This window comes from Pelmatolapia mariae, linkage group LG4 (genome assembly GCF_036321145.2).
Source record: "Pelmatolapia mariae isolate MD_Pm_ZW linkage group LG4, Pm_UMD_F_2, whole genome shotgun sequence".
In the NCBI taxonomy this organism is placed as follows: domain Eukaryota; kingdom Metazoa; phylum Chordata; class Actinopteri; order Cichliformes; family Cichlidae; genus Pelmatolapia; species Pelmatolapia mariae.
Genome location: NC_086230.1, coordinates 36,486,434 through 36,504,666, shown reverse-complemented (window position 1 = coordinate 36,504,666; position 18,233 = coordinate 36,486,434). Strand labels below are relative to the sequence as shown.

General features: G+C 43.1%; 1 protein-coding gene across 1 annotated transcript in view; it reads right to left on the bottom strand.

Moving 5' to 3' along the window:
• The window catches only part of crhr1 (corticotropin releasing hormone receptor 1), a 49,321-nt gene that overhangs the window by 13,341 nt on the left and 17,747 nt on the right, over nt 1-18,233 (bottom strand). Inside the window, exons 5-6 of the mRNA XM_063472632.1 lie at nt 7,265-7,347; nt 2,585-2,691 (exon numbers count right to left, since the gene is read on the bottom strand). Of these exons, the coding sequence (XP_063328702.1) occupies nt 2,585-2,691; nt 7,265-7,347 (190 nt within the window). The remainder of the gene's footprint in view (nt 1-2,584; nt 2,692-7,264; nt 7,348-18,233) is intronic.

The window sequence follows — 18,233 nt, the reverse complement described above, 5'->3', positions numbered from 1 at the left end:
AAATAGCTTAGTTATCAGCAGGTGATTCTAAAAGTGGCATAGTATTGTGCAAATGAATAAAAGAGAGTAGCAGCGTATGATGGCGAGATGAAACAGACGTGAAGAAACAGAATAACTTTGTTATTAATAATCATCTACTGGAGCACAAACTGGGTGTCATCAGGACGCTACAGCGCAGAGTAGGGTTGGGCGATAGGATGAATATATTGACTATCGTCAAAAGGCTGAGCCCATCTGCGATTTATTTGTTTATTTGCTTATTTGCATATGAGTAAGTTTGCTAATAATGATGGCGCTAATAGATCCAGCCAACAGAAAAAAACAATAATAGCGCTGTTTTAACAGCACCCTCTTTCATCTGCGAGCAAATGCCCCCTCCTCAGAGAGCACCCAAATGCTTGTTGATAGAGCTGCAGAAGCTGCTGATAGCCTAGCATACTCAGCCGGATGGTGAACACGTACATGCTCATGCAAGTTAGCCGTGTTCGAGAGCTTCGCTCGCACTATACATCTGCACAAGCGGCACACCGCTTTGGTTACATCCTTAGGTTTACCTCTTTCATCACAGATAAGCGACTTTATATTCTTTTAGTGCTGTCAGCGTTAACGCGCCGTCATCACGACAAACGCGATTAACAACTAACCCATCAGGACCGGACTGAGTCAAAATCCCTGAAACGTCTCTGTCAACGCATTCCGGGCAGTTTGTCCAAAGTTTGTTCATTCAGCACTTCAGATGGGTTGAGAGCGTTACAAATTTTAATTGCGTTTATCATGCATTAACGCTGACAGACCTAATTATTTGGGGGGAAATTAGTTCGTCCATGTTTGAACTTCTTCTGTGTTGTAAACACGCAAATCAGTCCATGCATGATTACATTGCTCCGCCCATCAAAAAGTCTCCACATCGTCGATTATTGGACTGACGATCGTCGGTTTACATATCGCCCAACCCTAACGCAGAGCGAACACCATCCCCACTGACACAGCGGCCAGGGAAGCAGAAGAGCATCACATCAAGAAGGCCCTGAGTAAATGTGGTTATCCCAGCTGGACTTTTGTCAAAGCTGGGAAGGCGCCTAAAGAAAGCTCCAGCTGATCCAGGAGAGAAGGACAACCGCTGCCTAAGCAAAAACCGTAGTGATCCCGTATGTGTCAGGAGTATCGGAACAGCTAGGACCCATTTTCTCTAAACACGGCGTCTCTGTGGCTTTTAAACCCCAAAACACGCTGCGCCAAAACATTAGACCACCCCAAGGATCGGGTCTCCCGACACAAACAGAGCAACATAGTGTACGCTGTTAAGTGCCAGGAGGATTGCCAGGATTTATACATTGTTGTTCGCACAGATTAATTCTGATCTTGTTTTACTTAGTAATTAATTACCGGATCACAACTTCAGAGGTCTGTATTACTAAGCCGGCTTTTGGCTTATCCAGATAGCTTCAGGGTTAACCTGGGCTTTCTGTAGGTGGTTTATTACTTACTGGGAAAAAATGCCATGGTAACATGTGCTGTGACTCCAACCTTCTCTAGACCTGGTTAGGTTCCAGATTACAGATCAATTGGTATGACATCGCCACCTACAGACCAATCAGATCTCCAGAAAATAGCATCATCATTCCTGGAAAACCCCTCAGACAGTCTTTGTGCTTCCCTGATGATCAGTAAATAATAAATATATTGATTTTTATTCCTTAGGTTTTAAGCATTAATATCTTATCCTTAAACAGGACCTGTACCTGTACCACTGAGGTCTGAATTCAGTTGTTACATTTAGCTTTACTCTCAAACCTTGAACAGCAGCAATAAACAGCAATAAAAACTCAAAGTGTCCAGAGCAGGTAATGTTCTCAGTTTCCATATTTTCAGACTATAAGGTGCAATATCAATGAACGGATCTATTTTCATACATAAGGCACATTAAGCGAAACAAAATGTGACTGATAGCCTTAAGTCTGAAATCTACTTCATAAGCATGTAGCATCCTAACAGCTAGGTGTCCCAAGTGTGCCAGGTCCTTATACACACACCATAATATTACGTTGAAGCACGGTACATATTACTCCATGAGGCTCCTGCCTACGGTAGCCGCTCCAACAATCCATCAAGCGGTGCAGCTTCGTAGCTTACCAAAGTCGTATTAAAACATGTTTTGACAGATTTTCGACAGATTTTCATACATAAGGCGCATTAAGCGAAAGGTTGCACTCACAGGGATTATTTTCTGTGGAAGAAGAGTCATGTGACCCATGAAATGACCCTTTGTGATTGGTCAGATGCCCTCCATGTGAATGTGCAGGGTTAGTGAGTTGATAACTAGCTTTGTGTGAGCGCCATTGTAAAGGTGAGTCCAGATGATGGAAGGATAACATGGGTTTGTTTAATCTTCTTCATGGTACAGTCACCTGCATTAGCCTCACCGTCCACCAGGGGCCGGCCCTGTGCTCCTTTCTTTGTGAGGATGCTCATAACTGATCTTTTAACCTGAACCAGGAACCGATGCTGAACCCTCCAGCTGTCCTCACAGCAAGCATGCGACAATCTTCAGACAGGTGTACACACAGACAGACAGGTGCATTACCTGAGCCTCATGAAAAGCGTGAAGGCAAGCAGCAGCGCTCCCAGAGAGATGCAGTGGCCCAGGTAGTTGATGATGACAGCCACCTGATAGTGAACTTTACTCTTCCTCTGAAACAGGAAGTAGAGCGAGAAAGGACAACCTGTCAGATCTGACCTATGACCCCAGAAACAACCAAGCAGTTCAACAGTTTCATGTTTATTATAAAAGTCTGAGCTCGGTCTCCCACCCTCATCAAAAAAGTCTGAAAGAGTAAAACTAGAACAGGTTCAAAGGTCATGGAGAAAAGGCCCCGCCCACTGAGCTCATGTTTTTCCTGCTCCTCTAGATGAAGGTACAAAGCTGAAGGTTTATCTTAATCAGTGAAACAAAGGAGGAAAGAGCTTCAAAGAAGTCCCACCCACAGTCAGGTGACCCAGCAAAGGCCCCACCCTCCCATAATCCAGCAGCACAAGTATCACGTTCTAACATGTGTCAATCAGCCAATCCATCAACTAGTAAACATTCTTCATAAACAGCTCCCTGACACTCGACCACAGCATATCTGAGGTCATGTATTTGACCTTTGACCTCTCTTTGGATCCTATAGTCTTGACCTGTAAAAAAATAATTCCCACCTGGTTGGAGAAGGTTTTTATCTGGAGCTGGTGAAGGAGCTCTGTACCAGTGGTTCTCAAACTGTGGTATGCATACCACTGGTGGTACGTGGGAAGTCTCCAAAAATGTTTTTAAGATTAAATAATATACCATGTTCTGACTGAGGGATTTAAAATCAAATGAAGACAGAAAACTAAACAGCAGTGATGTTTGTAGGGTTACTGAAGTTTGGATGGGTTAGGGACAAATGCAATCGCATGGCAGGATGCTGTACACGGACCAAACTTCAGTCAGGAGAACAACTGAACAACTGAGATAATCCATCCACAATACGAGGTTAGTCATTAACATACTGCTGCATGGGCTGGGCTGGAGTTACATCGTAAGGGTTTAAAAACTGAGCTTTAAAATGAACAGTGGTAATAAAAACCGAGAGAGGCCGACAGGGATCACTGACTGTTTCAGATTAATAAAAACAAGATACAAAGAATTAAAACATGTTAAAAACACAACAGGCTTAATAAACACAGAGTAGTTTGTTCATACATCATCACTTGGATTGGATATCCCACCTGTTGTGAATGTTTTATTATTATTATTATAACATGTCACATCCTGTTTATGACAGTTAAAATAAATAACATTCATATAAGAAATAACACTGTTTGTGTAAACTGTATGTGGTGTTTATTAGGCCTATACTACTGTACTTTAATGTCAGTGATAAGGGTGGTACATCAAAGCCATATATTTTATGAGGTGGTTCTCATTGTGAAAAGTTTGAGAACCAGTGCTCTATACAATCAGTCTCTAGAGGAGTTGCCCCCTGCTGGACATTTGAAAGAATGCAGGTTTAACATTAGTCTCTTTAGTTAGAGGCTGTGTTCTGACCCGAGCTGGTTTTTATACTGAAACTCAGTTTAATCATGTTTCTGTTCAGAGTCGCAGCTTTCACATGAGACGCTGAGGTGTAACGGGGGTCGTGCCCTTTACAAAATCTATCCGACAATCAGTTTACAATCACATCCTTTCTCTGTGTGCATGTTTCCATAGCAACATGTTGTTTTCATTTGGATGGTTAAAAATGATGCCAAACATGTAAACAAAACAACTATGTGTTTGTGCTGTTATAATGAACAGTTATGCAACTTTCCTTTCATGCTCAGCCTTGTTACACTGTAAACACACACGCACACCCTGCTTGTTAATTACGGTCTGTGATTGACCAGCAGCCAGCTCTTCTGGCCAATCACAGGAGAGCAGGAAATGGGTGACAGATTGTCTCAGTAGGAGATGCTCTCTCTCTCCTCTCTCTCTCTCTTTCTCTATCACTCACACACACACACACACACACACACACACACACACACACACACACACACACACACACACACACACACACAAAGCAGATCACATGACATTACATATGGACTTACAGACACACACATGTTGGTCTTTGTGCCTTTGTGAGGACCCCAGGGAAACGCTTCCCACCTGAACCTCACAGGGATCCGCCCCCTTAGTGCTCACACACACAGAAGCTCCAGATGGTTCTCGCTCTCTGAGGACTCATTCACACTGACGTTTGATCACTCATGTTCTCACACTTGTCACTGACTGTTTCAGTTTATTCTGTGTGTGTGAGAGAGTGTGTGGATCAGGAGGATGCAGAAAACTTGTTAAAATCAAATAAAGGTTACAAATCGATGCTGTGTGGCTGAGAGGGCTGAAATCATGCTTCAGTGACTTCACCTGCAAACACACCTGAGCTCTGTATTAAGCAGAGTACATTCCAGTTTAACTCATCGGTTCTCATCTCCATGGTAACTAAAGCTGCAGAAGTAACCTGGTATAAGTCGTGTTCGAGATTAGAGATCAGTAGGTCTGCTGAAGGTTCATGGTGATATGAGGAGCTTGGTAGAAAAGCATCTGGACTTTAAGTTTCTTGAAGGTGTTTCATCCAAGAAGCTTCTTCAGTTCTAAGAGCAAATGATGCAGAGTCCCTAAGGGGGTCGCTGACCCACTATTGATCCTCTGCCTAATCACATGAGCCAAGGTGTGAAAACAGGTGTGGGTCACTGCAAGCCAAGGTTGTGAGACCTAGCCCCACGCCCCATGTGAGTGGGCGTTAAGGCGTCTGTGAAGGGTCTCAAACTGGATTATAGATGGCAGACAGTTGGTGTGGAAGCCCCGCCCTCTGTCCAAATATGGTCGCTCACAGTGGACATAAATGGCTTCTTTCACTCTTCTTTCAAACCATCTGTCTTCTCTGACCAACATGTAAAAAAGTGACCTTTGACCTTTAGATGCAGATGTACAGCTGAGTCTTGTCCCGTGGAAGTGGCTCTATGTTGTGGCTGTTTGGTGTCTCCAGTGTAGAGGTCTGAGCACTCCCCGCTTAACGCCCACTCACATCTTGCGTCAGTTGACCTCAGTAAGTCACATGATAGGGTGGAGTTGGGTCTGCTGGTTCTCGCCCCGAGGCTCTTCAATCTCCTTCCTGATGGCAGCAAACTGAAGAAGCTGTTGGACGGATGGGTGGAGTCACCTGTAATGCAGAGGCTTTTCCAGATGAGGCGGGTGCAGCAGATGTCCTGGAGGGAGGGAAGAGAGGTACCCACAATCCTCTCCGCTGCTCTCACTACCTGTTGTAACATTTACAGCAGGACCCAGTGCATTAGCCATACCACACAGTGATGCAGTGGTGAGCATGCTCTCTACGGTGCCTCTGTAGAAGGTGCTCATACTGGGGGTTGAATCTCTCGCTGTCCTCAGTTTGCAGAGGAAGTAGAGTGGCTGTTGGGCTTTGCTGACCAAGTGATGCTGTGTTCTTGACCAGGAGAGATCTTCTGAGATGTGCACACCCAGGAACTTGGTGCTGCCTAGCTTCTCCACAGCAGCACCATTGATGGTTAGTGGGATGTGCAAGGTGTGAGCTCTCCTGAAGTCTGTGATGATCTCCTTGGTCTTCTCCACATTCAGGGACAGGTTGTTGTTGCTGCACCACTCAGCCAGATGTTTAACTTCACCCCTGTAGTAGGCCCTATTGTTGTTGCTGATGTGACCTACCACAGTTGTGTTGTCTGCAAACTTGATGGAAAGGTTGGAGCTGTGTGATGGTGTGCAGTCGTGGGTCAGCAGAGTGAAGAGCAGGGGGCTCAACACATCCTTGGGGATGTACTCAGTGTTCTTGTGCCGGAGGTGTTGCTGCCGACCCGTACTGTCTGCAGTCTTCCTGTCAGGAAATCCAGCAGCCAGTTACATAGTGAGGTGCTGATCCCAGCAGATCCAGTTTAAACCACTAAATGAGAAGGTGTTTCCAAACTTTTTCCCGTTTCTCTTAAATATGTACCTGTATATATGTGTGTGTGTGTGTGTGTGTGTGTGTGTGTGTGTGTGTGTGTCACGCTCTGATGACACCAGTATATGAGCATGAGCGCAACATCACCCACAAAACAGAGCCTGAGGCAGACAGACAGACAGACGGGTGGTATGAGCGTTCTGATGTCATCAGACAACAGTGAGAATGAATCTAAATCCAATATTGATGAAAGTATCAGAGAAGACCATTATCACCCAGCAGACGTGTGAACACACACACAGACACACACACGCACATTGAAAGTGTTTTCCTGTCCCATGTATCATCTGAGGACATAGTCGTCCTTGGTCTGTCAGAGTAATGACAGAAGGTGGGCGGAGCTTTAGTGATGTCACATCGCTACCCTCCTTTTGGGGCCAATAACAAACATACGAGTGAAACCTGCACTAACTCCTTTCACACTGCCACACACTGAGCATGACTTCCTCCTTTAAAGGACTGAACCTGAAGCTGTTTGAGGTCTGGAGGGGTCTTCAGATTAAAGACTGATGAAAACACAAAGTGCATCTGTAATTGCAGGTGTTCCTGTCAGCCAATTGATCGCACGTGGTCATGCTGCGTTTCTGGTGCATTACTACCAAACATCGTGTTAGCTAATGTGGCTAATGTTAGCTGCTTAAGGCTCTGTTCGGGTTTACGAGCTCATCAGTTATAGAAACACGGTCAGAGCATATTGATCAGTGATTGGCGTTGGTGCTTCTCACCAGGACGATGATCTCGGTGCACTGGCTGTAGTTTCCTCGAGGCGCCCAGCTGCCGTTCACCTGACACTCTCTGTAGACCCGATCTGAACACAAACATCGACGCATCAGTTACTGTCAGTACAGGTAAAACACGAGTCACATGACGTGAACCCACCTTTAATAAAGAGAAGACAGGTGTCCACAGAGCTACAGGTTAAAAAAGCTGATCCCACCCGTGCTCACAAAGTCTGTTAGCCTGTCCAAGTAATGACCTGAGCCGTGAAGCCTTCAGTCGAGTTAAACAGTTTTCTGACAGATGTGAACCACGGAATCCAGCTGCTCTCTGATGAAGCGCTTAATTAAAGCAACACATCCTGATGTAAAACAAATGATGACTTTGTTTATGACTTTACAGCTGAATAAAGTTTTCTGTCCATTACAGCTTGTAATAAAGTGGTAATAGCAGGCTAACGAGGGCGAAAAAAGAACATAATACTGTGGTAATTTCTAAGTTACTACCACTTAATTACCAAAGTAATATTAGTTAATTTGGTGTTTGGTACTAATATTATAAGTTATTTGGTATTAGTTGTTTTGTATTTTTGTACAGCACTTTGGTCATCATTGCTGTTGTAATTAAATGTGCTATATAAAGAAGTAGTAAACGTGGCAACAGTTGAGTAATATTACACTGAAATGTATGTAACAGGGCCCGAAAACTGGAGGTAATACTGTGGAAATAAAGACACTCCCACGAGACAAAACCAATTAGTAATAGTAGAGCAATATGATAACGTACTGGCAATAAGAAAGTAATGTCTTTGAGTCTGAATAGTCACATTTTTACACAGAGTTGAAATTATAATAACCTCATAATAATAACATAATATTGGCTGTTGTTTTAGTATATTTGGACTATATTATAATTTTTGAATTAACCCTACTTAGTCCCAAAAGGTTGCTTCTGTTCACCTGGAGGTAGCCTCAAAGTCTGAGACTGAAGAAGCCACCTGATGATGATGAAACGTTTCTCCCACTGAAAACACTCAGATGAACAGAAGCAACCTTTTGGGATTCCTTACCTGGATGAGTGAGCAGACAACCCTCCAGCCTGCTTAAAAGCAATAATGTAAATATTATGTTTAATTAAAAAATGAAGTTCAAAAATCTTGTTTACATCTTTTTTTCATGCCTAAAGATGAACAAAAAACCTGATTGAGGTTGTCATAATTCATGCATGAAAAGGTTAATAATAAGTAATGATTGAATGCAGTGAGATGGTCTAAGGAGCTCGGAAAGAAAGGCATCTGGACTTCTTTAAGTTTCTTGGAGACATTTCATCCGAGAAGCTTCTTCAGTTCTAACACCAGCCGGTGGAGAGACCCAGATATTAAGATATTATTGGGACTTGTCCTGTATGGTCCAACTATTGATCACGTGCCTCGTGAGGTGGAGCACCAGGTGAACCAGAGGAAAGCTGCTGGACCTGATGGAGTATCTAGAAATGTTCTTGCTGCATGTGCTGCCCAGCTATCATGGATCCTCACCATCGTATTTAATCTTTCTTGTGTCTTCTGTCAGAGAATTTAACCTTTCTCTGACACAAGCCATCGTCCCAACCTGCCTTGAAACAGGTTATCCCTATCCCCAAAAGACCAGGCAACAGAGACCCCAACCATTACAGACGTGCCCCCCTTACATCAGTTGTGATGAAATGCTGCGAGTGGCTGGTCCAGAAGCACATCCAGGCCTGCCTTCCAGCAGCATTCAACCTCCAGGAGCAACCGTTCCACTGAGGATGCAACTGCAATCACTCTTGATACCATGCTGAGCTACCTGGGACACATTACACTGGACATCGTAGTGCAGAACCAGCAGGACCTTCAACCTCTGTCTGGATTATTATTTGGCCAAGTTTGTGGACATAAAAAGAAGCATCTTCTCCGCCCCCTTTTGTGAGTGTGGACGCTTCCTCTCTTTGCTCTTCAAATGCTTTGCTTCTTTTATTGATTTTTATGCAGATTTTTTCCCTTTTTTCTGTATGAGTTTACCTGCGAGAGCTTCTGGACACTTATAGATCATTAGGACTAAAGTGTTCTTAACAGAAACAGCAACATTTATAGTTACCTTATCCTCAGCGGTCCATGTGTCTGTGGCCTAGACACAGCTGAAGCCTGATTACAGCGTCTGGTAACCGAACAGCCTCAATAGCCTGGAAAGGTGCTAACCGCTAGGCTAACTAGCAACAAGATGCCTTCCCTCTCCACAGATGATTACCACAGCCTCCTGCAGAAGATTGCAGTACTGGAGACAAAAATTCATCGCTTAGAAGTAAACGTGGAGGTAAATGGACTGTGTGGAAATGAAACAACCTTGCCTTTGATTCAAAACAATGGCGATGAGCAAGCTAGTACACAGCTAAGGAGCACAGATAACATGACCAAGAAAGTAGACTCTGTGCATTATTATAAATCCTCAAGCGATAATCCCCCCTTGGACTGTCTTGGTGCAAAACCAAGACATAAATCATGTCTCCTGGAAGGGGGAGGACGTATCACAGGCAGGGCACAGCGAGCTGAAATCTCTGAAACCGACTGGCCTTCACTTCCTACGAGACAGAGAAGCTCTTCTACCCCTGTGTACGGGAGGAAACAGGACTGGACAACCGTGAAAAGGAAGGTTAACAACAAACCTCCAAAACAACTGAATGTGAAACTGCAGAACAGATTTGCTCCACTATCAAAGGACCCTGGATCTCTATCGGACAACCATCCATCTAAAAGTAGCGAAAATCTGTTGAAAAGTAAAAGGCCACAGGGAAAGCTACAGGCTAGGCCTGAAACTCTGATTGTGGGTGACTCTGCCGTAAAGGATGTACAAAGGATGTGCGGTAAGAACACTAAAGTCCTCTGCTTTCCTAAGGATATGGTCAACAACCTGAAGGAGAGAATTCTTCAGATTGCAGATGAATATCCAACTGTGACAAACATTGTTCTGCATACAGGGTCAAACGATGTGTCCAAATAACAGTCGGAGGTTCTGAAACGGGACTTTACTGGATTATTAAATACTGTAAACTCTCTGAATGCAGCTGTATTCATCAGTGGGCCTGTACCGCCCGTCAGAGGAGGAGACGAGAGATTCAGCAGATTGTTTGCACTGAATAAATGGTTTATATCAGCATGTACTGACCACTCAGTGCATTTTATCAACAACTTTAATATTTTTTGGGAACGCAGGCATCTGTTTAAAGCAAATGGATTTAATTTTAACAAGTCAGGGGTGAAACTGTTCACCTCCAACTTGTTTTATTCCATACGTCATCCATCTGTGCTTGGTGCCAAGGCTGAGATAAACGAGGAGTTATCTCATAAAGAGGAACAAACAGTACTCCAAGAACAGACAAAGCCCAGCAGAAACCTTGAGGAGGAGCTCCATCTGCCCCCACCCGGGAAGAGCCTCAGAAAGGAGAGACATCTGAGGCAAGAAGAGGGGTCCCTATTTGCCTCCAACTCTCTCAACAACACCAACGACCAGGACCAGGGACCACGACCTTCCCCAGTCCCCCAAACCCCTGACAGGCCATCACCCCCCTCCCCCTCCCTTTCTCCCTCCTCCCCACACCTGAAATTCACTGAGGAGATGATGGAGCGGGTCAATGCTGGGCTCAGATCTACCCCCCGGCCCAATCCCTTTTTTGTCCCCCATAAACCCCCCACCAGAGCAGCCAAAGGTTCGCCATCGAGCCCCGCCCTCAACAGAGCAATCGAAGTTACATTGCCCAGCCTCGCCCCCCTTAGTTCCTCCTTACCACCTTCATGCTCTGTCTCCGCAGTCTGATGTGTGATGTGTGGAGGGTCCGGGCTGCGAGGATTATGGCAGTGGTGACTTTTCCCAGGAGAAGCTGGGACCCTGTTTACTAGAAGGTTTTAAAATTTCTGTACTTTTAGGTGACAGAAGGAGACGTGTGGCCTGGTCAAAACACAGAGAGCTGCACTCTAAAAGATCTTTAAATATACTAAACATACCTCGTGTGCCACAGACTGCTCCCAAACACGAGGGGGCAAATAATACCTCTGAAACACTTAAGTTGGCTTTATTAAACGTTAGATCTTTAGCTGGGAAAACATTTTTAATTAATGATTTAATCACTGAGCACAGCCTTGATTTTATGTTTCTAACTGAAACTTGGTTGGACCAAAGTAACAGTGGAGCTGTTCTCATCGAGACGACCCCTCCTAACTACAGTTTTATCAGTGAGGCCAGGGTGAGCAGGAGAGGAGGAGGGGTTGCTGTCTTATTTAATGAATCATTTCAATGTAAGCAGCTATCTCCTGGAAGTTTTCAGTCTTTTGAATATGTGGCTTTACAGCTGAAGGCTCCATCCAAAGTTGTGTTTCTTAATGTTTACAGGCCTCCCAAATACTGCACAGACTTTTTTAATGACCTCAGTGAACTGCTGTCTGTGATCTGTGTTGATTTCGACTGTGTAATTATTGTTGGGGATTTTAACATCCATGTGGACAACCCTCAGGACAAAGGGACTAAAGACCTGAGTAACACTCTGGGCAACTTTGGGCTGACTCAGCATGTAACAGAGGCCACACATAATAGAGGACACACTCTTGACCTACTGATCTCCAAGGGCCTGAGCATTTCAAAGGTTACTGTGTCTGATGTGGGCCTGTCTGATCATTACTGTGTTTTCTTTGAAAGTAAAATCTCAGCCCACACAAATATGCCAACAGCAGTGATCACAAAACAGTGTATAACTGAACACAGTAGTGAGATCTTTAACCAGGTCTTCCCCTTAACACCTGACCTGTCCAGAGGTTCAGTCAATGAGCTCGTCACTAGCTTCAATGCTAAAATGTTAAATGTAATGGACACTATTGCTCCCATTAAGGTGAAGGTTATCTCTGGAAGGAAAAAGTCTCCATGGAGAAACTCCACACTGGTGAAAAATGAAAAAAGAGAGTGTAGGAAAGCTGAGCGCAGATGGAGAAAAACAAACCTCCAGGTTCATTATGACATCTATAAAGAGAAACTTCACAATTATAATTTACAACTGAGGAGTGCAAGGAGGTCCTACTTCTCTGACATCATCACCAAAAACAGTCATAACGCTCGGGTCCTATTTTCTACAGTTGACAGACTAACAAACCCTCCTGTGTCAGTGGCAGCTGAACTTCATTCGACCATGGCCTGCAATGACTTTGCCAAATTCTTCACAGAAAAAATCCAAAAGATTAGACAAGCAATTAGTACATCAACAGCAGATCCAGGATATGTACTGTGTCCACCGAAAAACTGTTTAAACACCATCAAACAGTTTCACCCTATTAACAGCAAAGACCTGGAGGACATCTTAGGCCAACTGAACTCCTCCTCTTGCTGTTTACATGTCCTGCCAACAAGTTTTTTCAAAAAGGTCTCAAAGACTTTGGAGTCAGACCTGTTACAGATCGTCAACTTTTCTTTAATGTCAGGTGTGTTTCCAGAACCACTAAAAACTGCTGTAATTAAACCTATACTAAAAAAGGACAATCTTGACAAGACACAAATGAATAACTACAGGCTGATCTCAAACCTCCCATTTTTAAGTAAGATCATTGAAAAAGCAGTTTCTCAACAGCTCAATTACTTCTTAACACAGAATAACTGCTATGATGCCTTCCAGTCAGGTTTTAGACAGAACCACAGCACTGAAACCGCTCTGACCAAAGTGTTTAATGACATATGTCTGAATACAGACAGTGGAAAAATGTCAGTCTTAGTTTTACTGGATCTCAGTGCAGCATTTGATACAGTTGACCACAACATATTACTCAAACGACTGGAGAATTGGGCAGGTCTCTCAGGAACTGTACTAAACTGGTTCAAAACATACTTAGAAAACAGGAAATACTTTGTATCAATAGGTAACTTCACATCTGAGCAGACAAGTATCACATGTGGAGTTCCCCAAGGTTCCATCTTGGGACCCCTTCTGTTTAACATTTACATGCTCCCACTGGCACAGATTATAAAGAACAACAAAATAAACTATCACAGCTATGCAGATGACACACAAATATATATCACAATGTCACCAGGAGACCGAGGCCCTGTGCAGGCTCTTGGTAAATGCATTGAGGAAATTAATGACTGGTTGTGCCACAATTTTCTCCAGCTAAACAAAAAAAAAACTGAAGTAATAGACTTTGGTGCCAAAGAAAAACGATTACAGGTCACCAGAGAACTTCAATCTGTACACCTAAAAACCACCAACCAGGCGAGAAATTTGGGTGTAGTGATGGATGCAGACCTAAACTTAGAAAAACACATTAAGACAATAACAAAATCAGCTTACTATCACCTCAAGAATATATCAAGGATAAAAGATCTGATGTCTCAACAGGACCTGGAAAAACTAGTCCATGCATTCATCTTTAGTAGGCCTGATTACTGTAACAGCATCTTTACAGGTCTACCTAAAAAATCAGTCAGACACCTACAGCTCATTCAGAACTCTGCTGCTCGAGTCCTCACTAAGACCAAAAAAGTGGACCACATCAGTCCAGCTCTGAGGTCTTTACACTGGCTGCCTGTCCGTCAGAGGATAGACTTTAAAGTTCTGATGCTGGTTTATAAAGCTCTGAATGGTTTAGGACCAAAATACATCAGTGACCTCCTGACCCAGTATGAACCTTCCAGATCCCTCAGGTCATCTGGATCCGGTTTTTTATCAGTTCCCAGAGTCAGAACCAGACACGGAGAAGCTGCATTCAGCTTTTATGCTCCATATATCTGGAACAAACTCCCAGAAAGCCTCAGATCAGCTGAAACACTCAGTTTATTTAAATCCAGGTTGAAGACTCACCTGTTCTCAGCTGCATTTGAATAAAGCACCAAATCCACACTTTTAAGCTTAAATTTCAAAACTTACATTTTAACTACTGATTTTATCTACTGTCCTGATTTTATCTGCTGTTCTGATTTTATCTACTGTTCTGATTTTTGATTTTATGTACTGTTTTGTTTGTTTGTTTGTTTGCTTGTCCTAATCAATTTCAAATCATGCTTTTTATTTATTTTTGTTTTTAATGTCTCTGTAAAGCACTTTGAATCACCTTGTTGTTGAATTGTGCTATATAAATAAACTTGCCTTGCCTTGCCTTGCCATTTGACTCTGATTCACTTTGCTCTTTACATGCAAATATTTTTAATTTGGGGGTTTTTCTTTAAAGAATTTTTTTTTTTTTTAAAGTCAATACACATATGCCAAAGACAGGAACTTGACAACTACATGACTGTCACTCTGGGTTAGGGTTGGGCTCTACGGTGGTACTGACTTTTACCAGTACCACATAAAGTTTGCTTCCAAAGTTGCTGCTCGCCTGCAACAGTTCTATCAGAACACATTCTGATGCAGTCTCGACCAGGGAAGCTGTGACATCTTTGCTGCCCCTTCGCACCATCGCATCCACCTTCTGCTTGTATCATTCCAGCACCAAATAAGTCACAGCCCAGAAGTTGAGATTCTGCTCTTAATTGCTTAGTTCCAGCTGCAAACCCCCCAAAATCCAGACCTACAACATACCTCACTAATATGCCTTTCTCTTTCTCTGTATGTATTATTGTAGGGTCTACCTTACAATATAAAGTTCCCTGAGGCGACTGTTGTTGTGATTTGGCGCTGTATAAATAAAATTGAATTGAATTGAATTGAACTTTGCCATAAGATACAGATAAGAGCAGAATTGTTATGCAACTAGGAGGCTACACCATTAGCAATAATTTTCCTACCAAGCAATGACCAGCTACATCCATCTACATCCATCATTGGAATCTCCGATCATTTCCCAGTCATCTTTGATGCTGAGCTATGCAAATTGGACCAGAGCTTTGAGGGTCCTCGACGTCTTGTGCGCATTATCAATCCTGGGACTGTGGCTGAATTTTCAGCTGCTTTCTCTAAATCTGTTCTCCCTGACATTGATTGTTCTACACCCTCTTCAGTTGATGATTTTGCTAACTCCTTTCTCTCTACCTGCTCCTCTTTACTGGACGTTGTGGCTCCTATGAAAGTAAAAAGGCCTAGAAGCTGCTCTCAGCCGTGGCTAAATGACTCTTTACGCGCCTTACGACGCGTTTGCCGCCAGGCTGAAAGGCGGTGGAAAAAAGATAGGCTCCAGGTGTCTTTTGATATCCTTCGCAGGACCCGCCTGGAATTTCAGAAATCTGCTAAGTTGGCTAAAGCGGCTTTTCTGTCGGGTGTCATTGCGGATAACAGTCACAACCCACGTATTTTACTCATTGATCAATCCTTGTCCTGAAACGCCTAGATTGGCTTCCTTAGCCCTTTGTGAAATTTTTTTTAACTCATTTTACAGGCAGAATCTTATCTCTAAGAGTCTCACACCCCCCTGTGATGAGTCAGGCCCCAGCATTAAGATGCTCTACTAACCTCAATCAGTTTAATCCAGTTTCGCTTCCTACTCTTAAGGGTATAATTGATCACCTAAAAAACTCAAACGCTGCTCATGAAATCCTTCCATCTCGCATTATTAAAGACGGGTTTAACATTATCGGGCCCTGTATCTTATCATTAATTAACCTGTCATTGTTATCGGGTTGTGTTCCGGCTGCTTTTAAACACGCTGTAGTGCAACCTATACTCAAAAAGAGCTCCCTTGATCAGAATGACCTCGCTAACTTTAGACCTATTTCCAAACTCCCGTTTCTGTCTAAAATCCTAGAGAAGATTGTTCATTCCCAACTTCAAGCTTATTTGGATGCAAATAATATCGGGGAAAAATTTCAGTCGGGGTTTAAGCCACGCCATAGCACGGAAACTGCATTACTGAGTCTTTAATGATCTTCTCTCAATTGCTGATTCAGGGCACCCTGTGGTGTTAATTTTGCTTGATTTGTCCTCTGCTTTTGATTTGGTGGACCATAATGTCCTTTTAATGAGGCTTGAGCATCTGGTGGGCATCACAGGCAGTGCCCTTAGCTGGTTTAAATCCTATCTCTCAGAAAGGTCTTTTTCTGTCACCATGGGTACCTATGCCTCCTCCATTGCCCCTGTTACCTCTGGTGTCCCCCAGGGGTCTGTGCTGGGTCCCAAGCTGTTCTCTTTATATTTGTTACCCTTGGGCCGAATCTTTGATAAATACAACTTTTCTTTTCACTTTTATGCGGATGACATTCAAATCTATTTTGAACTAGCTGAGGATGTCACGTCGTCATTGCAACACTTCTCTGATTGTATGAATGAAGTTAAAAACTGGTTACTGAGCAATTCTCTTATTCTAAATGATAAGAAGACTGAAATTGTAATCTTTGATACTCCCTTCTCCCGGGCTGAACTAACTGGTATTTTTGGGCCCTTTGCTGACTCCCTTTCTGACACTGCAAGTAACCTGGGTGTTGTCTTGGACAGTTCCTTCAAGTTGGACAAACATGTGTCCTCCATAGTTAAATCGAGTTTCAATCAACTACGTCTAATCTCTAAGGCCAAGCCCTACATACCACGTAAGGACCTGGAGAAACTTATCCATGCCTTTGTTACATCAAGGTTAGATTATTGTAATTCCCTTTATACTGGTCTCCATTCTGCCCTTATTCATAAACTGCAGCTTGTTCAAAATGCGGCTGCGCGTCTCTTAACTGGAACTGGCAGGTTTGAGTCTATTACTCCAGTTCTTTCCGACCTCCACTGGCTCCCTATTAAATTTCGTATTGATTTTAAAATCTTATTGCTCACTTTTAAAATCATAAATAACACAGCGCCCAGCTATCTTACGGATCTCCTCAGCTTTTATATCCCTGGGAGAGCGCTTAGATCAGCAGGCCAAATGCTCCTGGTGCGACCGAGATCTCGGCTCAAGACCAGAGGTGACTGCGCATTCGCCGCTGTCGCACCCTACCTCTGGAATAACCTCCCTCTAGCTTTTCGGGCGTCTGATTCAATTCAATCTTTTTAATCTCGATTAAAAACTTATTTGTTTAGCCTTGCCTTCCCCACCTCCTAGAGCCCACATTTTTAGTGTACTGGAACTTTTCTTTATCACTTTGTTAATGTTTATAATGTTTTTAACCTTCAGCATTGTGTGTGGACTTCACTAGTGTCTACTATGCTTGGTGTATTATTGGTTAGTTATGTCACCCGCCTGTTAGCATATTTTATTTGTATTTTGTATTTTTGTGCTTTATATTTGTATTCATTATTGCTTTTAACTCATTCTGTGAAGCACTTTGGCATACCTGTGGTTTTTTAAACGTGCTATATAAATAAAATTGTATTGTATTGTATCTACATCCATCTACATTCAGCTACATCCACGGCAATAAATATTGCAACATTAAAGGACACGTTAAAAAAACCATCCTAACCCAGATTCCATCAACCTCTTATTAAAAGGTTTTTCAGATGGTTTCCACCCAGGGATTGTCATTCAGCCTTCAGTCTCTTGTGCATGCAAATACCTACAGTCAGCCTTCAATGATCCAGATACCATAAACAGCCTACTTGCTGACAAAGAAGTCAGGGAGGGGTTAATGATTGGCCCTTTTCTCAACTGCCATTCAGACCATCTGGGCATTGCAACTAGAAAAGTGGAAGAACGTCTATTATTCTGAAGTTTCTGTTTTAAAAGCAGCCCCAAACAATTTTACTTACTCTCCAAAGCCTTGTTTTGAAACGTCTTGATGCATGTTCAGTCATCCAGGAAAGTAAATCTCCAAAAGTTGATTCTGTTCATCTGGACGTAGCGTTTTGTGGGAGAAATGTTTCGTCACTCATCCAAGTGACTTCTTCAGTCTCAGCTGACTGCAGGTTTCAATCTTATAAACAGTACATTTGCATAATGACTGAAACCAGCCCACTGAAGGAACAATGGGCTGGGAGGTCAGTTCCTTAATCTTAATTATGCAAATTCTCATGACCATTGATCAACAACCACTAAACCAAAACCCACTGATCAAAGACCACTGATCAATGGCC